At 38.2% G+C, this 27,978-nt stretch overlaps 1 protein-coding gene across 12 annotated transcripts in view; it reads right to left on the bottom strand.

Annotated features, from left to right (window-relative positions):
- Positions 1–27,978, bottom strand: part of LOC124409968 (serine/threonine-protein phosphatase 2B catalytic subunit 2-like) — a 105,362-nt gene that overhangs the window by 10,279 nt on the left and 67,105 nt on the right. For 6 of the 12 annotated variants that reach the window (XM_046888089.1, XM_046888081.1, XM_046888013.1 and 3 more), the window contains 8 exons: positions 26,381–26,492; positions 22,457–22,602; positions 9,647–9,786; positions 6,164–6,335; positions 5,098–5,224; positions 4,280–4,360; positions 3,333–3,335; positions 1,299–1,331 (listed from right to left, as the gene is read on the bottom strand). In XM_046888089.1, the coding sequence (XP_046744045.1) occupies positions 1,299–1,331; positions 3,333–3,335; positions 4,280–4,360; positions 5,098–5,224; positions 6,164–6,335; positions 9,647–9,786; positions 22,457–22,602; positions 26,381–26,492 (814 nt within the window). The remainder of the gene's footprint in view (positions 1–1,298; positions 1,332–3,332; positions 3,336–4,279; positions 4,361–5,097; positions 5,225–6,163; positions 6,336–9,646; positions 9,787–22,456; positions 22,603–26,380; positions 26,493–27,978) is intronic. The other 6 variants (XM_046888053.1, XM_046888043.1, XM_046888062.1 and 3 more) reach the window with 3 other exon arrangements.

Here is a 27,978-nt window from a genome sequence, read left to right on the forward strand (position 1 = left end):
ACTCGTACGCTCGCGCGTCAATTGAGAAATTAATTTGACAAGTGGAGATTCGAAAGCGAAAGAATGTTGACGAAAAGTAGAATAATCGGAGAGATAAAAAAGGAAACTAACGAAGTTGAAAATAAAACGTCGTAATTTAATCGCGTAATTTACGAAGCGTTAATTAAAACAAGTGAATGAGTATATAATTTCTTTGGAATGAATGCGTTGATAGAGGATAATCAGATTCGTTGTCATCGTACCTGAATTTTTCTAAATTTTTTTTTTCACGGCCAATGAATTCCAAGAGAAAATGAAAAGCTTGATAAAGAAAGAAGAAGAAAAAGAAGAAGATGACGATTATGCCGCGTCTCGAATCTGCAACTGCTGGTAATCCGACGATGATTCGGTCGAATTCAAATGAATCTGTTGAAAAGTTATGAAGAAAAATCGTCACGAATGAAAAAGTCCATGAATTTTTTGTTTTCTTTTATTTCCTTCTTCTCTTTACTATATATATATATATATAAATGTAACGTATAATTCTAATTATATCGTGATCGAAAATATATAACGTATACTTCGACGCATGCGAGAAAAAAATTAACGATCAATAATAAAAACAAAGCGATATTATTAATATATAAATATATACGTATTCGAATCCAATAAATTGACCGACACTCAGCACGGCGCCCATGTGTGCGTGTCTATGTGCGTGTGAGTGTGTGTGAATCTATGAAAACACATCTGCCGGTTAAACTATCGGCGTGATTACATTTTAAGTGTACAATTTTCTCACGCGTTTTCTTTCCGTTTTTTTTTTTTTTCTTAATTTTTTTGTTGCTTTTGTACTAATATTTTGAGAAATCAGGGAATATAACAATAACGTTACCGGGCCGGTTTACATGAGCCGAGTGTAAATAAAAATGCGACGAAGTGTAATGTCGCAAAATAAAGAAAATGAATCACGAAATGTTGTTTCATTTAATGTTTTTTTTTTCCCGATAAAAATTTAATTGACGCGCGAGGCGTGGAATGACGTTACGTACACGCGCGATGGATTCTGGGTATAACAATGAGAATAATAATAATAATCACAATCAAAATAATGATAGTAATAATAATCATGATAAGGAAGAAGAAAAAGAAAAAGAAAAAAAAATAACAATAATAATAATAATGGCTAAAAGTTAATACGTATACAAGGTGGGTAAAGTATTAGACGCCGAGTAGCATCGGCGCAATTATAATTCGCAACACTCCACAAAATGTTACAATTGTTACTTGCGGACAAGTAAGTCTTTGATCGGACTTACCGTTCCTTTTTTGAATAACGATTTTGGCTGCGACTAACGGAGTTTTGAGTAGTTGTAGTAGTAGTAGTAGTAGTAGAGTAGTAGTAGTAGAAGAGGTGGTAGAGGTGGTAGAAGTAGTGTCGTGCCAAGAGAGGAGAAGTCCAACAAGGCCAGTGTGATTGATACAAATATAATAGAGAAGGCTCACGATAAAAGACAGTCAAGTGCATCATGGGGGGGGGGGGGGGGGGGGGCTTCATTTCCTATTTTCTCTCATCTTTTCTTCTTACTTTTGGGGGGTGGGGGGCTTTTCGATTTTACAATCTATTATCGATATGCGAGGATGCTATCTGTTGTTTTTATCCTTCGTCCGGACGAACCGATTTTATGTACATACAGTATATGGGGGTGAAGGGGGGGGGGGGGGGGGGGGGGCAGATAACGAAGAGGGTTCCGTTCTCCGATTATACCATTTTTATACCAAACGACAAATTTCCGGCTCGAAATCCTATAGAATTTATTTACGTACATTATTCGATTTGAACTTTGTTATACTGATTCTGTAATAGTACCATTATACATGGTATATATATATATATATATATATATATACATATATGTGTTTATGCATGTATGTTTTACGTCAGACAAGGTAAATTTTGTTCAAAAGCAAATGCTGCTTTTTTTCATTCTTCTTTTTTACCTTCAACACGCGAAACGAGCGTGAGTATTCATAATATAATACTTTAATGAAGAAAAAAATTTGAAATTAATGTCGAATATTATAATTTTGCTAACGAGAGTCTCTCGGCCATGTTTTAACCTGAGGCTAATTTCGCGATCTTATAACGAAGCGTAATTCGTATACATCGAAGGATTTCGGAGAACGTTACGCTCTTGGGCAACTGCTGGTTTATAACGAAAAGATAATATTTCAGAGATCAGCGATGTATAAAAAGGTTTTCATGATAATTGATTTGGGTGAATTTGGGATATTTAGATGTATAATATAAAAATGAACGTAAAACGAATGAAAACAATGTTGCTAATTTTTTTTTTTTTTTTTTGCTTTTTTTCCAAATTTGACACATATATATTCGACCAAATATGGACAGGGTGGTTTTTTTTTTTTTTTTCGTTACTCTTTCGAGAGTTTTCAATCTGATACTTTAAAACTCTACGTACTTGCTTATTTCTTTTTTCCTTTTTCCATTTTCTCGTTTATCGATGTATACACATATCATCCTGTTTGTTCAAAATCGGATCCGGAAAATTTTTCGCGACTCTGTCTATGTTTGGCATGACACGCGGCATGTCGAACGCATCCAAGAGTGAGAAATTTGTTTAAATTTAGTATTTCGTTACTCTTGATTTTCACGTTCAAACGTGCTGCTCGAGCCTATTTAAATCACAATCTTGGATATCGTTGCAAAATTAATTTTCCAACCGAAGGCACTTGAAAGTATTGGCGAATTACGTCGGGGACAAAGAATAACAGGTATCCTACAAAAATATACTATCATACGGAAGAAAAGAAAATTATATTATGCAAAATCAAACGGATCTACTGTGGCTATAAGAATGCAGACCTTGTGCCGTGTGTTGAGAGAAAGAGAGAGACAGAGAGAGAGAGAGAGAGAGAGAGAGAGAGATAAAAACACTATCACATATGTAATATAATATATAATAATATCATATATTACATACATGTGTGTGTGTGTATGTATATATATACATATAAAAATAAATTATTTAACGAGACGAGAAAGACATAATTTTCCATCACCTTAAACAACGTGTCTTCACAGGTATAATCATAATAGTAATAAGAAGAAATACTAATAATAATGCGATCGAAGGGTGAAAAAGTAATGTGGGCAATATAATATAATGTAAAACGAAGATTGACACATCGATGATACTATCTATCGAGCCGAGCCAAAAGAATGATAATTGAAGCTGAAATTTTGGCTAAGAGAAAGAAAAAAAAATAAAATAAAATAATGAAAAAATGTAAATGATAATGATAATAAAGTAAGTACGTAGTTTTCTTACCATCTATCCAGGCAGCCGAAAGTAGAGAAAAATTCCAATTTATGAAAAAGAGTTTGTCATAGAATATTTAAACATATTATTTCTATTTCATTAATGCAGTCTGTGTCTGTGTTTCTTTTTCTTTTTCGAATATTGCAATATTCATTTTCATTTGTTCGCATTCAAGGATTTCGTACATACTACATTTCGCGACTTCGCTACTCGAAATGCCGAAATTTTATATTACTTGAACCAAAAAACGTGAAAATTTCTGCATTGAAATAGAATTCTATCAGACTTGATAATCCTTGGCTAAGAATAAAGCCGGAAATATTATTCCACGAAAAAAGTTTCACGTACTTTAAAAAAAAAATTTCGCACGGTGTTTTCACCTTGAGAAAAAGCTACTTGTTTGAGAAAAAAAAAAAAATACATCATATTTTCATATACATACATAAATCTGTGTATAATCAGTATTTTTTAGAGTTTTAAAAAATTTCCTGTAATTTCGAATAATTTTTTACAACTTTGAAAAGAATCACGTGAAACTGCTACGATACAATGTAAAAAAAATCTCGTATCGAAAGATGCTCTCTCTTCATAGGTGAAACCACTCGATTGTTGTAAAAAAACAAAACTTTTATCGACCTTTTTATTTGACAATGAAAAATTTAAGTTCGTTGACGCGCGCGGTTCGATTCAGTCGGTCATAAGCGACAAATCGCCAAACTCTGACACCCGAGCATCGAGGGTCAGATAGAAGATGCAAAAGAGGCGAAATGCGATCCTCTAACTTCCATCGCAGATTCACAGACGCATCGCTTTAGCGTTCACTCTCGTTTCCAAGTGTAGATAGGTGCCTATAAACTGTTTGACGAGGAGGAAGTTTCGACATGGTAGATTCCTATCTCAAATCGGGGACAAAAAGGGCCTGTTAAATAGTCGTAATAAAAATTGATGGATTTTACCTTCCTCCAGGGCGTCGTCGCCGTCGTTCATCAGCTCGTCGTCCGAGCAGATGTTGAGAACGTTGACCAGCATTTCCGTGACTGTGGCAAATACGTCAAATCAAAAGATACACGTCTCATTTATCGTCGCAAGAGTTTACACATGTTTATATATTTACGGATATGTAGAATTATTAGGGTGTTTCAGAAGAAAATAATTTGCTATTATCATTATGGTACTTCCTAAAAAGTTTGTTTAGGTTAAAGGCAGAAGATGAGCGTTCTATGTTATGCGGAAGATCACGCTCATTGTTGGTTGATGTTTCACTTTTGTACATTTCTTTTTTTTTTTTTAACTTACGAACAATCGTGAATAATTTTATCTTTTATTATTCTATAATTTACGTCACTATGAAGAACCACATTTGCAATATCAAGTGAAAGTGTATCTCCGGATCTTTTCCTTATTAATTCAATCTGACAATATAGTTTTAATTTAATATGAACTTTCAATTTAGGAGAATGAAGTTTCCGGTTGAAATATCTTTGTGTTATGTATCGTGATCTTTGAGTTGAATATAAACGTCAGGACAGAAATAATGATTGAAGTGCTGGAACGTGTTTCTTCACAAACTCAAAAAAAACAAAAAGTGATGAATAGTGAAAAATTAAAGAAGCGCGATCTTTTTACAGAATATCTCTATGGACCTTTTTACAACAGCAAACTTTTTAAGTGGAAAATCGCAAATTATTTTTTTATAAACACCCTAACGCGTAATTATATACGTATAATGTCGAAAGTAGTATCCATATTTTTTATATTTTCAGTCGCATTTTACCTTTCTCACCGACGAATGGCAACGACCACGTAAATACGTCCATGAAATTTGGTAACCAATAAGGATGTGGCGAGCAATTGAACTGCCTGATATTCATAACGTTGTTCTCATACTTCAGGACAGCCGCCTGTAATAATAAAACGTTCATAATATATCTGGTCAGAATCCAGAATATGCAGGAAAAAGTAATAAAATATAAATGTATAGTAAAATTGAAAAGAGACGAAGAAGGAAAAACACCGTAACTTTTTCCATCCTCGTGTCATCAAGTCAAGCCCAATCTAAAACGGGGATGAAGGGAGCGAGACTTCGAATCCGTCAATTTCCGTTAGGAGATCGATCCGATATCCGTCAACGAACTGAAAAGCTTCGCCTCGTTTTTTTGCCCGTGCGAGGTCGTTCATAAATTTGCCTGAATTCGCGATTCTGTTCCTTTTACAAAAACAGATTATTCCGCGGGGTGGTCTTTGGGAAATTTATCGCATACGTATTGTTAGTTTACACATTTCCCGGAGGTCGCAGCGTATTTTCGAGCTTACAAGTTTCGTGTTTTACCCATTTGTTCTCTCTGAAACACGTGCACGAATATAACACAATTGACTGTGCCGAAGGACCTTCCAACAGATAAGGCGAAGTGACAGGATGTCAATAAAGGTTTGACGCCTTCGCGTCACCAGGACAGCGGCGAAACAAGAGGCAATGATCGAGGTACAAGATCGAGAAAAATTCCATCGTCTGTAATTGGTGCACAGACGTCGTACAACGCGATGAAAATAAATTTTTAAACAAATTTTGACTCCCGTCGGTTTTGCTTGAATTATATTTTCTTTTTTTTTTTTTCGTTTCTTTCCAGAGTTGGAAAAATGAATTCTGTTTTCATTTCCTACATTCATAACAACGATCTTTGAGTAAACATTTCGTTGGTAAATTTTCTCATCGTTAGTAATGTAATAAAATTTGAAATGTCCGTCACTATTTGTATAACTAATTACCTATCAAATGATTTCTTTCGATTTTTAATCGAGCCATACTTTTGGCGAGATTCAGGCGTAATCTTAGGGCTTACTTTGTTGTTGTACACGTCCAGGTAGTTTGGGGCGCTGAATATTGTTATTAGGGACGGAAAACCCGTCGTCTGCGATTTGCGGTACATACGATATCCGGCGTCCTGCGCCTCGTGCGCCCTTATGATACTCAACAGGTTGTTGTTCTGAAGGAAATCGCAGCAGGCCGCGTAGCTGAAAAATTTCAAGGAATATTATACACCTACGTATACATATGACTTATAAATATTACACTTGGGCCAATTTGTTTCTCGACTATTATACAAACTTATTGAGTTTTTCTTATTTATTTATTAATTTTTTTTTTTTTTTATTTATTATCTATTATACAGTAATTTCTTCTCGTAGTAAGGAAACCTGCGTCATCTATCCTAAATTGTAAAATTTGTCACCAAGGCGTGAATAATATTATCACAAGAATAATAAAAAAAAAAAAGGAAAAATATCGCGAAAAACGATTCACCCTCTGGGATTTCGTTGGAAAAATTTCAGGTGACATTTAATTTTCCTGTGGCAGGTGTGACAAGGTAGAAGCGCAAAGTTAATTCTAACCTATTTTAGAGTAAAACAGTAATATACGTGTATAATATATAATATTGGATTATCTACTGTATAATTTATATTATAAAGAAGCGAGTTTCAAGGTCAGGAAAAATATACGACGGTGAAAAACGAAATAAACAAAGAGGACGAAGAAAAAAAAGGGGAAACAAAATGAAAAACCAGAGAACAAAGGTCGAAAAAGTGAGTTCTAGCCGACAGTAACATCCGTTATTTAATCGGTTACCTCTCTAATTATTCGACGAGATATATATGCTCGATAGCGATCGACCTGAAATTTTTTCTTTACAAGTATATTGTATAATTCAGGCTGGCCACACATCTGGAAAATGTAGAAAACCTGGAATTGTCAGGGAATTATTAGTTTGGTAACGGAAAAAACTGAAAATATCAGTTTTCTATCATGGGAATTAGAAACGATATTCTAAGGTGACAAGTTTACTTTTTTTTGTCGAGAAAATAAATTGGCTTAAACTGACGTTTTTGACATACATTATATATATATTTTCAAATTTGAATTGAAATTGAACCGAATACAGAGTTAATAAACTGAACGATTTAGGGTTTAGTAATTTACCAAAACTGGGAAAATGTAGTGAGGGAACACCAGCAGGTTTCAGGTTCCGAGAAGCCTGGAAATGTCATGGAATATTTTCCCCAACAATTTGGGGCCACCCTGTCAGTATGACGGTGTACCCTTGTTCGACCATCTCTCGAAACGATCCTCCATTGCAGACTATTCGCTATTCGCCATTCGCCGCGTAGGCTTTTTCTGTTTATTACCGCGCTTCGTTATTCATTCAATTCGACGACCAGCCAGCCCTCTATATACAAGCCTGCGTATGTACGCACATATGTGTGTGTGTGTGTGTGTGTGTGTAAAAGCCATGTACGAGATCTCGTTTAGGTACTCGGGGTCTCCTGCGGTTCTTCCTTTACGTTTCTTCGTCGTCCTCGTTTACCAGCAAAGCTTTTCTCATATACGCGACTGTGAGAGAGCCGAGCTTTAGTGGCAATTTCGTAACGGTCTCTCTTGGTATGTCTGCCGGTCTGCAAAAACTTCGTCCCCTTTACTCGTACGTCATATCAGCAGCTTTTGCAGGAATCGTCAGTCACGCCGAATTACCGAGCTCTTCTTCACTCCGGTTAAACACTTTCGAGATGTCGCCTTACGATTTCATCTTACTTGCTGATTGAGTGTCTCTTCCATTTCATTCGCAAAATTTCATTACAATTAACTACTCTTCTTCGATCAAGTATTTCATCCACGATTCATATCGCGATAGCGCGAGTTGTTAAACATTTAACGCGGTATTGATTATTTCGCGATAATTATGCAATATGTACATATAAAGCCCGAACTTGTTTCATTTCTCAAGTTTTCGTCGAGGTTCGCGTGCTGCGTGCACTTGGCCCAGATCTTGGATATCGTTTTAATACCTCGGTTACATAGAAAAAACGGCGAGGTTATCCAGACACGCGGGATTTGAGGGAGGAATTTTATACTCAGCACTCTGACGTTGGGTCACCCGGTTATTCGACATGGGGACAAAATCCCGTGATCCATTCCTCGAGATATGCAGTAGAACCCGTATAGAATATTCTATACATATGTACATGTACACGTATGTATACACAGACATATATATATATATATATATATATATATACATTTTTTTTTCAGCGTTCATTCTTTTTCCTCTTTGACCCTAGAATTTCGCAAGCTTCCAAACGTGGTCGGTCGTTCCCTTGGCGAATAGAGTTTCGCAAGGCGATTCCCCCTCTCCAGTTTCCCTCGAGACTTTGGCGATATCGAAAAGCTTTGCTCATCTGTAAAAATTTCCTTTAACCTCGTACGAAAAGTGAAGGAAGAATAAATTCCGAAGTAAAAATCAAGAGACCCGTTTGCAGATTTTATATTCGTATATAAAAGGTGTGCTTCTCACTGAAAAATTTTACAATCTTATTCGATTTCCCGCGTTTGAGCTTGAGCGTTTCGAATTTAGTCTCGATATTGTGTGAAAGGATTATATTGTTAGGTTCTTTTCGTTTTAATGGTTCGTCTTTCTTTTATATACTTTTAAATACGTACGATGAAAACGTTTGAAATAAAATGTTTGCCGCGTTTGACAGGTGGGTGAAAAGTTTCCCGACGACAAATTTTCTAACGATATAACATGACACATATCGGCCGGGACTTTTTCTCTCGGCCAGCTAACTTTTACATCCCACGCGACGAATGGCGAGGAGGGAGAATCGATTTTGTTCTTCTTCTCCCTCCTTCCCGCCCTCCCTCGGTCTTCGCTTCTTGTTCCTCCTCCCTCTTTTATTCATCCCTTTCTTCGCGCTCTTCACGGATCAGCTATACGGCGTCAGGACGTTCGCTGGATGCCTGCCGTGTCGTGGGCAGAGAAGCCTTTAACCCCCTGCGATCGGGGCTCTTCTCACATTTTTTTCGTCCTTTTTCTTCGCCCCAAAATTATTCTCGCTTCCTCACGTGTCACGTGAACTCCTACCCTCACCCCTTGGAAACACACTTCGACCTACCGTGGCGGCAAAACACATTTTCCCTCGCCGACTAGACTGCAGCAAAGGGCCGCAGGGACTCGCGACCCTTTCACGCGGAGTTTAAGATTATCGAGAATTTTTCCCTCGAGCTTTATAAGAAAAAGGCCTTGAAACTATCTCAAGATTATCGCCGTCTATGTACGTCCTTTAGTTTTATCTGCACCTTCTGGATCCAGCAATCCTGCAGATTATACTCTCGGGTTTTTTGCCAAGGTTGTCAAGATCGAAAAACGAGAATCACGCGTTTTGCGCAGTCTCAGGTTAGAATTGTTACCATTTTCTCAAGCATAGTATAAGCAATTATAGAGAGAAGGTGAACGTTAATTATAACTCGTATACACTGTGTCGTCACTCACCTGTAAAAGTACGAACAGCCCCTCACGCTGTTGTGTGAAAAATGTTCGGCGTTCTTTTCATTGCCAAAATCTTCTAGGGGATCCGACCAGAGTAGATCGCACATCGGGCCGAACGCCGGTGGTTCTTTGAACCTGTCCAACTGAAAGAGAAAAGTTTTCAACCCTTGGTTAAAAAGTTCTTATTAAACACATGGCTGTATTAACGGATCGAACAATGACCTGTGAGGCCGCGAGCGTACAATTGTTTTACCCTATTTTTTCAAAATGTATTTCGAACGTTATTGTAAAGTTTTAACGAGGAAAGCACGAGAAGATCCAGGAAGGAAGTGCGAAGTACGATCCAACAAGTAGTTAGTTTGTTAGTGCCAGACGTAGATTGGAAGCTACATGTGGCATTACGTGCGGTACGTTCTATTAATAGACGGGAGGTTAGACCAGAGACGAGACAGCGTCTGGGTTCGGTGCATCTTAACGGGCACGTATGTCTCCTTCCGTATATCCTTATTCTCAGACTCAAGTTCGAGTCGAACGAGTCAGACGCAAGCCGAGCAGAAGAAAGTTCACCAAAAGTTGAGCCTGCGTATGCTGAACTTGAAAATACTTTGATCCGACGGTGCTGTTGGCACAGGAAAAGTGCCTTTAAATATAACCACGATGTCGCCGTGTTTCTTTTATCTTATTTTGTTTTTTGAAATCGATACGCCAGCCAGAAGCACTCGTTGAAATATGAAGGAGAAATAAAAAAAAAAAAAAAGACGTAAAAGAAGAAGAAGAAGGGGCTACAAAACTTGATACGAATGCCAAATTTTTCATTTTATTTCGTTTGTAAACAGGAAATCGTTACATGCCTTCAAACAGATCTTCGAACCACTATAAAAAAGTGGCGTTTGTAACGGGCACTCGTCTCCTATTATTAGCACCGCGTATCCACTTTAACCATGCAGTGCATCGGACGCCATACGCGAAGAAAATTTTATTCCCATTCGAATTTCGGACTATTTTCAGCCTATAAGATGACAAGAAATCGTTCGACCAGCTGGTCCACCATATTCTCTCAGGCAAAGGTCATAAACTACGTCCGGATCGCGTTTTTTCGCGTGCAAACAGAAGAAGAGGGAAAGAAAGAGGAGGCTGCGTGAAGAGTGGCTTTTTTTTAAAGGATATATGTGTACGTATAAAATGTATAACACGAGGCAACGATCCGGGGAGTAAATTTCAAGTGATTTTTCACCTGCTTATTTTTATTTTAATTTTTTTCCTTCGTGATTTGGTTATTTTTATTCTCTTCTCTTCTCTTCGACAATACTTCGCCTCCTGTCCTCGGTATCGCTGTAAATTCGATCTGCAGATATTGTTTTTTCATCGAGTGGAAGGAAACCTCGCCACGCGCAATCTTAGGCACTACAGTGCCTGTATCAAATAAAGTGTATTCAAAATTGCTGGAAGCGTAATCTGCCCCGAGCTGAAAGCTCGGTTTTCCTCTGTTGTGTGTTATTTTCTTTGTGAAATGAAGCACGAGATGCTCCCGGTGAAGAAAATATAATGAAAGTGAGATACCTATCTCTCTCTCTCTCTCTCTGTGTCTGTGCGAAAAGTACCTATTATAAATAAGGAGCAATTTATCTGATCCAAAGTAAGAATATGGCGTCTAAGTTTACTTACTAAGCAGAACAGAAATGCAACTCAGGGGCTAGTGATTACACCTCGGCAAAGTTGCTCTTTTTCTTTTACAAGGCATATTTTTTAATCAGCGTTATTTTAATTTTACAGCCAGACAGCCGAAGGATAGTGCAGTCTCGTCTTGTCCAGCACATCCCTAAGGAGTGTGGAGGAACACAGTGATATTGAAGCGCCATTTCCTCCCGAGAGACGTGTACTTCAACCTACAAGGCTCTCAGGACTCTTTGGTTTATTGCACAACTCTCAGGATTCTCGAGGTGACGGTTTTACCATTTTACTACCGTTGTCAAGAGCCCTTCTCGCCTCCTGCCTTTCCTTATACCCTACTTCTTTTTACACGGGCGTAAAACAACCGGGATCGTCCGACAATAAGAAGAAAGTAGGTATTCCGGTTTAATCCAACTAACCTCTTGACTTTTTCTCGTTACTCTTAACCTTCAATTAGCCCTTATTCTCGCCGGCTAACCATTGCGCCACTTTTTTCATCCCCCGACACCGGCAACTCTCCGTCAATATCAATCCCCATCTTTCTTCTCCAGCAGCGTTCATCGATGTAACGAAAAAAATTTAACAAGTTTTGTTTTCATTGAAAACTCAACGCTACCGATAAATCATGATACAGATCAATTATTGATCGACTAACCCCGTATCTTTCGTAACTTTTGGCTACGTTATGTAATGTGAGTATTCATCTTCGCCGTTTTAGGAGCTTCGGTTATAGGCGTTTCCGTGTGGGTATAGATTCGCGTACGTACGGCATCTTGAAAGTAACATTGTACGCCGTTGGTGGAAACTTTTGTGGGTAACAACCGACGGGGAACGCGAAGCTTTTTAAGCGTCAACGCTAGAAAGTCTCTTGCCTGCTTGCCTGCCTGCCTTAGAGTGAACGAAATTTAATGTCAATGTAATGGCACCCGCAGGCTCATTTCCCTAATGGAATGTTACCTTTTGAGAATAAGACGATGCTTTCGACGTCGTTCAACGGAGGTTGACGCCGCCTAGTTTTGTGATATCACCGAGTCGGAACTCGGGACGTTTGGTTCGTCTATAATACATTCATCATCCATTTCTTACTTCGTCTCGCGGCCGATTTGAACGGCTTTAAAATTCACTACGCACCTTATTATCATCGCGGATTAGCTTTGAGGAAGATGTTTTTCAGACACTGTAGCTACCGGTCATGTCGGATTTCAAAGGAATTCGGTACAAGGTTCCGATGTTTGCGAACAAAGGTTACTCGGAATGCGCCCGACTCACCCGAGGCGTTTTCAACTCCATAGACGTTTCGTTCGACGACGACGCAAAGGCAAAAGGGGCCTTTAAAATGATCTCGAATCGAGCACAACGTGAACTAGACGTCAAAGGAATCCGACGTCCTTTTCGACGAGCATGTTGTACGATAATATTCACTACGTACGCTCAGCTCGTGATGAGAGTACGGAACGTTCGATGATTCGTCTCTGCATTCTGAAAGCGGATATGATGGAACGAATGTCTGCGTACATAATGTGTAACGTACGTAACAGAATTCCGACCTCTATTCTCCCATCGCTTTGTTCATTCTATCTGCACGCTTCAGCTGGCAGAATAATGCGTTAAACTAAACGTGGTCGAGGCATTTCATGATCAACCACCTGACAAGCCCACCGCACACGCTTAATACGGTTTTCAATTTCCTTCGCCGCGCTATCTCTCTTGGCTTAATGTTCATTCCATTCCGAAACGCGGTTTAATTTTTCTTGTTGTTGTTGTTGTTGTTGTTCAATCACACTTTCGATTCATGTTTGAGAGACTCTTTTCTACTGACAGTTAATTTTTATCCACCAATGTCGGTTCATCGACAATATTATTATCACAAAACGAAAGATTTGCAGACTTTCATGCGAAATATAAGGATAGATAAAACGGTTCATAGAAAATTATCTCTGATATATCGTCAATCGTATGTTTCAAAAGAATCGCATCTTCGTTTATCACTGAAAAAATTTTCTCACCAGCAGTTTATCTTCGTTCTAATCTATCAGAACGGCGTCGATTATCACCGTGAATTTTTCTCTTCCAAGATACTGTTTCTCACGAGTCTTAACCGCGAGTGGCAGGCCTTGTACTCTGCGGTAGAATCCGAGTCTGATTACTCGAGTACTTAGTGCAGGGTCGAGAGGACCGCGGGCATTTATCCTCAAGTGTTTCGAATAAAGGTGCGTTAAGCAGGGCTGTCAAATGACCGGAAGTTCGTCGCCGCCCTCCTACCTACAAAGCAATCGCTACTTCAAAGGTACGTACGTCGCGTCACAGGCATTATTGTGCGTCTAATACTTGCCGTAATTAGCGTACCGTAAAGACCTGCGGAATTTATCATCGTTCAACTCTAGCGGGTATTTAAGAAGTTCGATTTCTTCGAACGGAAATAATTTTCTTCGGTTTTCTTATTTTTCTAAATCATGTCACCCGATTTGATCATCTTTACTCGGTAAAGTATTTAAAAAAAGATGGTTTAATATTTAGCGCGAGGTCATAATATGTAAGAATGTGGATTTTTCAAATTAACAATCTTTCTCTGAAAATTCGTTTCCGCACGTTTTTTTTTTTTTTTTTTTCCATCCATAAGAAACATCCGATTCAACTTTGTCGCGAATATTTTACCAAGACATTTATGAATATACGGTTATAATTCTACAAAGCTCATTGTACAGAGACGCGTAAATTAGCTGTGATCCTTGCAAAACTTGAAGATACGTGACAGAGATCCTGCAGAAAGTCTTCGAACCTCCTCCCTTGATCCCCCGACAAAAACACCTTAGGCCCAAAGTCATCAACTTTAGTCTCTCAGTTAAACCCAAGCGTTATTTAGGCGGACTAAAATGTGGTGATGGGGGGGGGGGGGAGGCAACGCTGGTTGAACCTGTCAGAAATCAGGCAGCGGAAGGAAGACAAGGGAAGGTGGGAGGACTGAGGATGAGTGGAGATAGGTAGAGGCCGAGATAGATAGAGGAGGAAATGGAAATGGAAATGTGAAGGGAAAAGGAAAAGGAAAAGGAGATATCGCAAGAGAAATGGAATAATTGTATTTCTCAAGGTCCCCGTACAGCCGGAGGGATTCGGATAATCGTGCAAGACGAGGGATGAAGCGAGGGATGAAGCGAGGGATGAAGCTGGGGCCTCCCTTTGAGGCCTTAATACATTTCATCCCGCGCGAACGACGTTACGTACCTTTCTCAAATTTTCACGGCCAGAACTCGCCTGCCTACTGCACGAAATTAAATTACATATAAATTATATTACTTAATGACGGTGACGATATACTTTTGGCAAAAATATTTACCCGCGGTTAATTTCTAATATGTTTCCTTATTTTCTTCTTTTTGCGCTGTTCGTTTTTGAAATGCGGATTCTGCGACTTCCCTCGTTTCGCGCCTTGTCTTTAGAATTGTTTGTTTAAATTTTCCGCGCTCATCCTTTTCTGCAGGCGGAAAGACGTGAATTTGAAGTATAAGGTTCGCTTCTCGATTCACGGCACGTGACGTGTTACCGGGGGTCGGTCTATTTTTTTCTTCCTTACTTTTCTTTCCTCCTTCTACCCCTTGATTGTGAGTTATGCGGTACGTGCTGCACGCTTTCCTTCGAACCTTTATTACCGATGAAAAATTCAAGATCCTCGAAAGTTATGCCGACTCCGTTTCCTACCGCATATCTCGCCCAGCTGCCCGCCGGCGGAACCAACGCGTCCCGTGTTTTACAGAAAAGAATAAGAAATATAACAAAAAAAAAAAAAAAGAAAAAGAAAAAAAAAACACACACACGCGAATTTATCCACAAAATAATACGATCCAGCTGTGCAGATTGGTCGGATGGAGTTCGGGGAAATTTTTTCTTTTTGGGTTTTCAGATACGTGGATCGGCGATTTGTTTTCTTTCAGACAAATAAATAAAAATATAGGTACGTGTGTGTAAGGTATTTGGAAAACTCATGCCGAAGCAAAATTTGATTATATTGGAAATCAAAACGTTTTATGGTACAATTTTATCACAAATTCAGTCGATGTTTACTTTATTAGAGATAATTTGTTCCTACAAGAACTACGTAAACATTAGCTTGGACAGGAACGATTTCTCCACGCACAGTTTTTATGTACCTTTCCGGGGGTGTATTGTTATTACTATTATTAATATTAATATTTTCATTCCTATTAATATTGTTATTGTTATTTTTCGATTCGCGGGACAAAATTTTCATCCTCCGCACAAAGCAACATGATCAAAGGTATTAAACCCGGGTGAACGCACCTACCGTTAGTTATACCCTCACTAATTATACTTTGAGTGAGTTCGTGTTCTCTCTTCGAAATTAATTAGACTGTATTATTGGCGCCCCTCAAACCTTCCGCCCTTATTCTACACCCCTGAGAAGTCAGCGTACGTTGCACCTCGCGGAATTACGCAATTCTCCCACGACGGAGGTACAGATGCAATTTGTAACTCTCGTGTTCGAGAAACCAAGTTATTATATATATGTATGTGTATATGTATAAATATACACACGTATGTATATACCTTATACCTGCTGCACGTAAATTGAGACAATTATACAATTGCATGTGATGTAATTATTGCTCATTAAATTTCAACTGCAAGTATACATTACACCCAAGAGTAAGGTTTCTGTTCAAATTTCACAATCTCACATTGAACGTAGGTAATAATGTTTATTGGCAAAATTGATGAGGATCTTTTCATCTTCACAATTAACAAATTATAAACACAGAACTAGTTTTACTCGTTACTATATTCAAACCGACTGAATTTATTCGATTTAAATAAAAAATGAAAAAAAATTCTTCCACTCAATCTTAAACAAATTGCAACAGTTCTCTGTTTGAAGTAATTCTTTGTAACAAGAAAAAAAAAAAAAGAAATCATTTTTTAGGAATTTCGCGTAAATAGTGTTCCGCCTAGTTAGTCGGTGCCTGAGAGATCGGGGATTTCCTCCTACCGCTTCATCTCTTTCGAGTTATCTTACCCGTCCGCCTAGCGCGTTTGTATTCATGTCACCGAGCTGCTCGAGCGAGAGACCCCGACTCGCGCATACATCGACGGAATAATACATTAGCATTAGCCGCGAGTGAAGCACGTTTACCTGTGTAGGTATACCTACCCTACCCAAGTTTATTTGCCAGAGCCGCACCATGAACAAGGTACATCATAGATCATCATCATAGTTTCGCCTCTCCGTATAATTCGGAATATGTTGTTGTTGTTGTTTTTTTTTTTCTAACATTTTCTCAAAGCCGATCGGCTTACCGATCTCCGAAAATCAGGCTACAAGTATAGTATAATTTTTTTTTTCTCTACTGTTAACATTTTGTTGTATGAATCAAATAATTTACGTTCTTAGAATGACGGAGTAGAAGGTATAAGGAAGTCAATTTATTTTTATTTCATTTTTGTTTTCTTTTATTTTTTTGGTAGATTATAGAAGATACGACGACAATGTTTTCGCGGTGGGAGAATTGAATGATAAAAAAGAAAAGTAAAGAAAAAAAGAAGTCGAAAGAAGATTTTTGAGCACAAAAACGAATCGAATTCATTTTTCTTACTATCTTCTCGTAAAACTTGAAACATGTATGACGTTTTTTCGCGGATTATAGAAGGAGACAAAGTAGCGCCATCTTCATACTTGAAAAGCTTGAGGATACACCAGGACGATGGGATGGCAGGTGAAAAGCTGACTTATTTCATTACGCGGATCAATACGAGTTATAACATTATATAAAGTCGTTTTATCGACGCTGTTGTCAGCACTTACTCTTTATGTACAATCAACCGTAAGTCCTGTCTGCACCAGCAACAGCAGTGACGGTTGTAAAAGACCTTGCGAAACGGTTATTTATATACATATATATATATATATATATATATATATACAATATACGTAATACGTTGTATATAGTCCGATCTTGTAAATCGTTTAAACCGAGGTGTAATCTTTTCCTTTTTCCCAATAAATCCCGTGAGCCGTTTACAAAACGCGTGACAAATATCACGGCGACAATAAATTTTAATCAAAATATACATTTCAGAGAGCTTTTAACAGAATCAGCCGCCAGCTTTTATGGTTCAGTTATTCGTTCAACCGGACGGTTGTAAACTATTCATAACGTCGCTTATTGATTCCCTAAAACGTATAACTCGTATGTAATCAGGGACGGACAGTCAGCGTCTACGCTTTTTATAAAACTGTCTTTTTGGAAAGGTACAGTGATCTTTATTAATATTCATTCCCAGACTGAAATCTAATGAAAATCTAATCCCAGCATCTATGCATATAAACTGGGTAATGAGCGAATCTAACCACCGTTTTTTCGTCCCTATTCCACCGATGTCAGCTATTTAGCATTACAGCGTTCATATACTTGCATACCAACCGCGATTTATAAGCGACTTTCTGGGATATTTTAACGAGGCGATTAATGTGACGTTTTGGTCACGTTTCCATTCAGTAATGAACGATAATTTTATTTGTTTATTATTTATTATTTATGTACACCCGTCTGAAACACGATCCTTCGGAGATTTTTCTTCGTTAACGAGATCGAGGAGAAATTTTACGATTTTTTTATCAATGACAACGACGTTGAAGTGAAAGAGAAAATAATCTCGCTACGCTTGTACCTTGTATGTAACTAGATGTGTACATATTATGTACAATTAGGGTGTTTTAGAAAATAATAATTTACGATTTCCTACGAAAGACAGATTTTGGAAAAAGATGCGTGTTCTACGTTACGTGGAAGATCGTCTCTGTCGGATTTTTTAATTTTGTTTAAATTTTTTGAATTTATGATGTATAGTGAAGAAAAATTTTTTTCTACCGCTCACATCAATCGAAATATCAATTTACGTTGTAAATAAAATCCACAGTCGTAATATCAAGTCTTCAGTCGATGTTGTTGTCGCGACGATTGTCTGACGACTTTTCTCATTATTGATTCAACCTCATTTCACGAATAAAATTTTTTTAAACTATTCTTTAATTGGTTTTATTTGGTGAGAGACAAAACGAGATAAGAATTCCCATTTTCTTCTAACTAAATAAAGTGAATGAGATTATAGATTTTAATTTTTTTACTCGAAAATTAAGAGGAAATCTTTTTTTTTTCAACTTCAAATTGGTTTCGGCACCCTTTACAATCAAGCTAAAAATCTGATATAATTCAGACACTGTTTTTCATAATTTTCTATCGATTCCAGCGGTGGAAAGAATTCCTTTGACATTAACGACTACCCTGATATACATATATATATATATACGAGATAGGTAAGCTATAGGTCAAAGGGGACTACAGACTGTCAGGGATATTTCTCACGAGACTGACGCCGTGCTTGAAGAGGTGCGGTTAACCCGCTTTGCTTGTTTCCGCGAGAAGAGATGCGGGAAGTATGAAGGGACGGATGAAGCACGCGGGGGAAATATTCGACTGCCGTGGCGTATTTGCATACGTGTATTATAAACATGCGGAAATCGAGAGAATTACCAGCTACTGCTGAGCGATTTACGTGCTTCTTTTTCCTTCTTTCATTTTTAATCTTAAGTTGGGGGTAAAAGGTTGCAAAATAGGTGCATGCGTCAATTTTATCGTGAGAAATGTATGTAACTTGCACATGGTGGGTTGATATTAAACACTAGCCAGTACTTGACTCTTTTTATTTTGACCATAATAGGAAAATGTAGCTTGGCGGTATAAACTGGAAGTTAGTTTTGTAGTTTTCAATGTTAAATCTATGATGTTCGATTATTCTTTTTCATTGTGGTCACACCACTCACTCTACTTTCTTGTAAGGATTGCGATAATTTGATATTAATGAAATTTTAGTAATTTTACTGTCAATTCCATGCAACAATATCCAAATCACTCGATACCCACTTCGTTAAAGTTTCACAGCCACTGTAAAAAGTGATGAAATTTTCTTCTCGGTGATAATTTGCTTCTTTCGAGTAAAATTCTGTTCGTTTTGCCGCATATACGAATACTTTTAACCAATTTAAATTTTAACCGACGATTCTTTTTTGGGAAGATACTGCTATAAGACTATTGTATCAAGCTGCAAATTGATCGCGTTAAAGTTGCTGCCGGTTTGCTGAACAGATACTCAATCCTGAGTTCTTTCCGTAATCGAAGCATGAGAACCGTCACCTGGGCACGTGGGTCGCTGATCAGAGTAAGATAAAAGAAGTTTGGGACGTGCTAATCGCGGCCTGCCGAGTATAATATTACCACGAGGGAAAAATACCTAGTCGATTCGAATATTTCTTGTTTTTGATTTTTTGTTTGTTTGAAAACGAAACGGACGATCACTTGGATCACTCTGTTCCAATTTTTGCGATTGAGGGATTCTTGAAAACAATACTCTGAAAAAACGAAATCAAGAAAATTACAGCGTCTAGATCTTTTTCTGAGTCAGAATCGAAATCCTTTCGTGTTCATCTCGCATTTCAGACAATTTTAAAACCGTTTTTTTTGCGCTTGGAACCAAAATCAACCCTTCATCATGTAAACGGCGTTTTTCGAATACGTAAATTAATTTTAATACAAAAATTTGGCACGCTTTGGGTAGTTGCGTGAAGAAACTCACGACCAAAATCATGGTGGTTAAAATTGTCGTTTTTTTTTAGTTGACAATTGGATAGAAAAAAAATTGAAACCAAGAGATATTTTTTAAAACTGCCATTCCCACTCACCTATTTTTTGACTGAGAGAAATGTTAAACGGTTGATAAAAGAATAAGAGAAGAAATTAAGGAAACTTTTCAATGGAAGTGCGGGCGTCGAACTTGAAGAGTTAACGTTACGCAATCTGAACAATCATCGAGTCGTTACAACGATAGAGTAGAAAGAGGTGGAAATGAACGAAAGGCAAAAGGTGGGTCCCAAGGAACTGCAGTAAGTGCGAGGAACTTGGGGGAGTTGTTCTGGGAATCGGTTCACCCGGAGAAGAGAGGCTGAAACGAAATCGGGCGTTCGTGTGTGAATTTAACATGAGATACGTATGCGTGGCGAGAGCCATAGTCGTAGCCAGAGCCAGAGCCAGAGCCAGAGCCAGAGCCAGAGGCTGAGGCTGAGGCTGAGGCTGAGGCGTAGATGGTGGATCAATACAGCAGGTGGTGGCAGCACGCCGGGCCCGCCACGTTCTATCTACACCCGCGCCTCTGCAGGCCACTCTTGTCCGCCCCTGCCGCCTCCTTCGACCGAAACAATATCCGAAACCGGAGTCAAAAGTGCCAAGAGTTTCGACGAGTACTCAGGCGGGAGGGGAAAGAGAGAGGGAGAAGGAGAGAGAGAGGGGGAGGGAGGGAGAGGGAGGGAGAGAGAGTGTAAGCCTCTTGAAATCATTTCCTAATCGGCAGCAGCGAGCGGCATTTTCAAGGGCTCAGATTTCAGACTTTTCTTCATTTCGTTCGTTTTCTCAGGACTCTTGGAGCCAAAGCGCTTTCAATTTCACCGTTATTTCTTAATTTTTCAATATATATTCAAATCCGGTCAAGTAATTTCATTTCAGTATGTACATATTATAATATGTACACATTGTGTACTAATTTCTTTCATTAATACCCTGGCAGTTTTATGAAATAGAGTTTTTATTCGTACGTTTGCATTTATTATTATTGTTGTTCTTGTTGTTGTTGTTGTTGTTGTTGTTGTTGTTGTTGTTGTTGTTGTTGTTACTAGTACTACTATTATGATTATTATTATTATTACTTAAGGAAAACATTTAATTATCAGTTTAATGTACAATAATTAAGCTAACGGGTGAAGGGGAAAATGTTGAAAAGTCAAAGTGTAAGATCTTAAAGTGAATAAGGATTTTATCTATCCTGTAGGTAAATTTCGTTTGTTCATTTCTGCATTTCGAATTTTCACATTTTAAAATTCCATATAAAATTGATTTTCGCGTTTTGAAAAATTCAATACCGTTCACGCCCGTCTAATTGTTAATGTTTGAAGATTTTTTAAACCGATTAAAATCTAAATCCTTAAAGAGATCGTATTTTTATCACCGCAATATTACGATGAAAATGATATTCGTGTAAACCTTAACTTCAGATTATTTTCATTTGACATGAAAATCGACTTTTCGTCTCAAAGTGTGTTTATTATAAAAGGGATAAAATGAAAGAAAGAAAAATTGGCAAGCAAACGCGACGGATAGTTGGTCACAGCCAATTCGGTCTGTTCTTGTTGAAGTTTTCTCCTCCGTCGTTTGCGCAGGTGGATTGTAGGCAGGTACCTAAGAAGTTTTATTTGTCGTCTCGACGAAGCCGCGTCGCAAGTTAAGACTCAGGAACGTAATTTGTTCGTCCACTCCTCTCCTCTCCTGCCAGCCGGGAAGCTAGGGAAGTTTCGTTCGAGCGGAGAGAAACTTGGCCGGCACCCTCAGGATCGTCGTCGAGGGGTTGACGTAGTGCAGGGCACCTGGTATAGGTACTTACCTCGTGTCCGTAAAGAGAGGCGACTCTTCTTGCCGATCGATAGACGCGCACAACTTATTCCCTATCCCTAATTGCATCCTGTTAATTCTACGGCGCAAGGATTTTCTCGTTGAAACATAAAAAAATATGTCGATAACAATATAATAGGATTGGACCAACCAGCAACAACAACGTCGATAGTAAATTGGAATAACAATTAACCATTCCGATCCCTGTCATGCGACGGATTTGATTGGAAATCTTGTTTTCGACGCGTGCAGCAACAGATCAATTAGCATCTCCAATTTTAGAACGACGCATAAAATATCGGATGGAGTTTATAATAAATTTAAATTACGCTTCGTCGAGTCTTCCATTGTTGTTTAATACTTTTCTTTCTTTATTTATTTTCTGAGTTGAAATTTTTTTTTTTTTTTTTTTTTCTGCCTCTTGATCACGAACGTTAATTATCGATCCAATTAGATCTAAGAACATCAAGTTCTCGGTAAATACAACGTTTGTGGAAAAAACAGGTGTTGATTGCTGTTTTATTATCCTAATTCTCTGCTGGGCGTTATCATTGTAACCAGAAAAAAAAAAAAAAAAAAAAAAATTCGTTTATTTTTTCTTTCTTCTAAAATAATATTATAACATCAGCTGACTTACTTTGCGTATGTCTTCTAAATTATGAATTTCCGGCGACAGACCTCCGTGGACGCAGAGAAACTGTTGATTCATTAGCGCCGCCAATGGTAGACAATCAAACGCATCCATACACGCGTCGTATACTCTTTCCGAGTATTTTATTTTACCTGGAAAAGCAGAGGAAGAGTAAAGGTGAGATAATTAAATCGTATCAATTTGATAAACCTATATGCACATCTACATGAACTCGTTTTTTTTTATTATTATCATTTTTATGTATCTTTTTCTGTTCTTTTTCCCCTTCCTTATACGCTGCACGCCCGTGTGAATTTACATAACGAACATTTATAAAGCTATATATATATCACGGCATAACTTTCGCCCCACAATTGCGGCACAGGGATGAACGTGATCCCACTTTTATTCTTTTAATTTGTTCATTTCATCCGAATATGAAACCGGGACGACGATGATAAAAATAGGGTAGACGCAGCAGGGTGAGCAGGAATTGGGAGCCTTGTAGAAACCTCGTGTGATTACGTCAATTTTATCACGCATGCATGGCAGAGATCGAGGTTCGGATTATTTGGACTTTAGAATTTGCAACAAGTTTGAGAATATTTCAGGATCGTTACAGATTTACACGGCAAGTATATAGATGCCTGAAAGTGATAGAGAGAGAGAAAGTCACCGTGCGTTCTCAAAGGCGTAAGTCTTGTATGCGAATCGAGGGGCGATATGTCTCGTGGGGTGTGGGGGGTGGGGGGTTGATCAAAGTGACGTAGAAAGACGGATCCTCTTATCAATGAGGTGAACACAGTTCGTTGCCGCCCGGGAAACCGGGCTCCGTTGTATGGGAAAAGCCTCTTCGTCACCGAGACAAATTGATCCCCGCGACTATTTATCGCGTTATACCGCATGTAGCCGTGTTAAGGCAAACGCGATTAACCTTTACCCTGTCACATGGGGTCTTTCGTGTTCGCGTGATTTCTTGTTGTTTGTATAATATTTCACCCAAATATATAATTATTAATTGAATAAACTATGGATCTTCAATAACTACGTGCCTCAAAGAACATGCGTGAATTTTTTCGGAATTCTTGAATCTATTACAATTGCCAAAATAAGGGTAAAAAGCGAAAGACCCCGTGTGATGGATAAATTGCAGGGTGTCCGGCGATCCGCTAAATCCTGCGGACAATCCTTGAATTCGTGACTCAGTTTGAAATGGTCTTGGAAAATTTTTGGATTTTATTTATGTGTCATGGAATTTTTTTTTATTGGTTTTTTTTTTTTTTTTTTTTTTTTTTTATTTGCATTATATACCGAAAGAAGTCAATGAAATTGTTTTTTTGTTTTTTTTTTTCTACACCTTTTTTTCATTCAAAATTTGAATCACATTTGTAAAAGGGTGGACTGTAATTGCAAAAATAGAAATCACAAAAATACCGGCTCTCTTCTCAAAAACGATACATCGAACGAAACCTTTTTTTCTTCTCCTATCACTCGGAGCGATAAATAATAACCGTTCGCAAAAATATAGGCTGCTTCGACGTTATACTGCACGGCAACCTGTAATAGATTCGTACGAGAATTGGAAAAGTAAAACAACTTTTAGTTACTCCGCTCTCGACGCGATTCGCAGTTCCGCGACTTGACGTGAAGAGATGAAAATGATTAAATTAAAAAAAGAAAAAGATAATGCACGGCCATTATAATTGGTTAAATAACTATACCCACCTGTGAAAATTATTATTCCAAGACACAATTAACATCGTCCCTCGTTTTTAACGAAATAAAATTTCGTCATTGTTTTTTTGTTTTGTTTTTTAACAAAAAATGGAACGTTGATAATACAATATTATCCGTTTGAATATATTTAGGGCGAAATTTTAAACTTTAAGAAATTGAATGTGAAATTTGACGACCGTTTCCGGTTTTCCTATAAGACGTCTTTCATTTATCCCGCTGTTTGGGATGCCTCGAGTTACCGATTCCAAAGTAGGTATTCCCTTCGTCATCCCGTCGATCATACCGTTGGATGGGAAATCATATCGGGAGTATATAGCTACGTTCCTCCCGGTTTTACGACGTCGTCAATACCGGCATATATTCCGACTGAACCGAAAACCCCACGCGCTTATAATTATTATCGGGATAATATGATACTGCTTTTTAGTTAACCACTTTCTCTCGTACCTTATTTCTTTCTTTTCTTCTTTTTTTTTTCGCCAAAAATCCATTTTCGCCGGTTAAACTCTTGCACTAAATGACCTCGCAAGTTCAGCCCCTCGGGGCGTATCATTTTCACGGATTTCACATGCAGGGTGCGTTTTCGCGATTCTCTCTCTCTCTCTCTTTTTCTCTCTCTCTCTCATAGTTACCTTCTATAGTCTATACAGTATAAATAGGGTATAGCTGCTCGCAATTACCCGCCACTTCTGTTACCTCCGATAAATAACGTGTCCTCGTAAAACAGCGTGGTACCACAGATATTGCCCGCCGTCCAACTTCCCAGGTTATGCTCTTATATATATATGAGCGAATGTGTGTGTGTGTGTGTGTGTGTGAGTGTGTGTACATACGCGTTCTTGGTTTATTGTATACGTTGCTGTCGCGATCGTTATTCGATACGAGGAGTAAACCGACTTTTCTTATACTTACGACTATCCTAATCCCCACCCGGCCATTTCTTCACATTTTTTGTATCGCCCCGATTGCCATCAAGTTTCGCGATCAAAATTTGATGGGTAAAATTTTTTGAGGAAATAACGAAGAACGCAACAATTGAAAAAGAAAATTAAATTGAACCAATCCAGTGGACGTAAGATATAAATATAAACATTTGGCGTTGTTACGCTTTCGCGCGTAGTATATATTATGGCTGATTTCCGTATGATATAATATGTGTATATCAAAAATTGAAAATACGTGTGGTTTGCAAAATTCTTTCATTCTTTCTTTTTTTTTTCTTTTTTTTTTTTTTTGCTCATCATGCCAAAGTTATTTTTATCTCAACATTATTCGCAGGATATTTGTTAAGCGTCGATCAGTCCTACAGACAAATGGTTTCTTGCAATACAAATTCTTGTAGTTTATGTAAAATTTGAATTCTAGACACTTTTTGTACTCTGCTGTGTTGTTATGTATACGATGTATGTGTAACGTATGTGATAATGACGAGTTGCACTTGACGAAATAAATTATACGTGAGGAAAACTGGGAGCGTGGGTAGATTGTACTAGATATCTCGGGCATCGATCCAAATTGTCCCGGAATAAGACAACTTGTCGTTGCAACGTTTTCGAAAATCTTTAAACTGTGCCACTTTGTTAAAAAATTAAATAATTAATAACCCTGCACCAACTATTTGTTATTAAAGAATTGGCAGGGATTACCTCTGATGTAAATTTATCTTTTCATTTTTAAATCTTTTTTTTTTTTTAGTTTTCTGTTTTTATTCCCCAGATGACATGATTATCGAGTCTCAGTCGTACAATTACCTGCACTCACGAAAGCGATTTAATATCACATGGATTATGAATCTCGACTGTAATATGAAAAAAATAATCATTCTCACCATCTGAAATCTCACTGACTTCTAAAATGAAAATTTTTTCTTTTCCTATTTTACAGACGGCGGATGGTGTTATTCGCAGTTTTGAAAAATTCACGTACAGATCAAGACCGTCCCGGTTTCGTCCATTTCTCACCCTGCACCCCTGCTGGAGGGTGATTATTACCGGAGTAACACACAAAGAAAATTGGGTAAGTAAAAAGTAAAATTTTTAGCAGTAAGGCACGCTGGAGGTGGAAAGCAAGAAGCCGCGGGATTTCGTGACTCGGTGCGATATTGAAGTTTCGGAGAAATTGGCGAAGGAGCTTGACAATCTTGATTTCCGGTATTGAATGTGCTTTCGAATCGGGCAGGACGAGGCTACTTACACTCCTGTTTGAATGTGAAGTATTCCGTTAGATGCCGGCACTCGTGATTTCCTCTGAGAAGAAATAGTGTGGTGGGGTGGCACAGTTTCAATGCCCACAGGTACAATACACACTGAAACAGAAACAGCACAGTGTCAGGTGTAAAATCGATTCATCCTACGAGTATTATATTTAATTTTACTTCGGCATCGATTCAATCCTTATTCAAATAACATTACAAGATATTAATTCAGGTTTCGAAAACTGCACAATGAAATTTCTACACATACCGAGTTTAATAAAGTGGGCACCTTAAAATTTCGTGATAACTCGAAAAATTTGGGCGCAAAGTGTGTACACCTGAACTTTTTATTATATATATGTATATGAATTATTCGGAAACCATAATTGCTCTAAACATTTTATTCTGATTTTAGATATTATTTTCTTAAGGGTCGCACTTTGCCCCGTCCTCCCCTATGGAGGATAAATTATTTACAGACCGACATTCGAGATCTGATTGATCCCTACGATCCTGCCAGAAGCACACTTCGTGCTTTATGGTCGCTGTTATTCCGTTCACGGATCAAAGACGAAACTCTCGTGTAGCTTACGGTATTTTCCGAGGGTTAAAACCCCGTGCAAATCCCTGTATGCTCTAAATAGCGACGCCTGACGAAGGGCGAGGGACGGGGAAAATCTAAGGCTTAGTGTATAGCTACTGTCACTTTGTATATACAGACTTCCGGTAATGTACGTAACACATATGTAATTATGTATAGGTACATACGTGTACCTAGGTAGGTGCGTATGAGACACTTTCTTGTTTGCCATAATTCAAGTTCCTAATCTTGATGGAAAATAATGCGTATATAAACGTTTTGTTTAACAGATGAAATTTCTTGGCACTGCAAATCGTGCATGATTTTGCAATTCCCTTTGTGTTGTTGCGATAATCGTCCATTTGGCATGAATTATATACCCAAGCCAACTGGCAGTTTCACTGTAAATAAGCGAATACATATTTGCAAAAAAGAATAGAACAAGAAGCGGGAAAAAAGCCAGATTTTCATTTTGTGTTAAAATTCTTTAGGAGTGAGGAAAAATTGATTAGCTAGTATAGTTTAACGTTTTCATAACGAAACATCGAACTTATATAATTTTTTATTTTGTAGGTAAAATACATTGCATTATTAACGTTCGGATGTCCGATCAGTCGATAATAAGTAAAAGCATAAAAGTTATATACGATTCGATAAGACTCTGAAGTTTGTTGAAAAAACTTTCAAAGTGCTCGAGCGTATTTAACGAACGTCGCCTTTACTGCTTCTAAAGCGCGGCAAACAATCGGTTCCACGTACCTACGCGGACTCGGATTTGCAAAGGCGAGCACAAACACACGAGTGTGTTTGGCAAACGGTCGGGCGGTAAGGATCGACCTCAATTCACATTAAACAAAACCGCCTCCGCACTAAATTCTTGCTGCAACTCGAGTCAATTTATCGTTTGGCCAGGGGGAGGCAGTCGGTCGAGTCCCGGGCCGTTAGAACGTCCGTCGCTAATGTCGGCCCGTTATTCATTTCGCCTTTTACAGCCCCGAAACGGCGCACGCGTCGCGA

Source organism: Diprion similis, chromosome 1, assembly GCF_021155765.1.
Source record: "Diprion similis isolate iyDipSimi1 chromosome 1, iyDipSimi1.1, whole genome shotgun sequence".
NCBI classification, from domain to species: domain Eukaryota; kingdom Metazoa; phylum Arthropoda; class Insecta; order Hymenoptera; family Diprionidae; genus Diprion; species Diprion similis.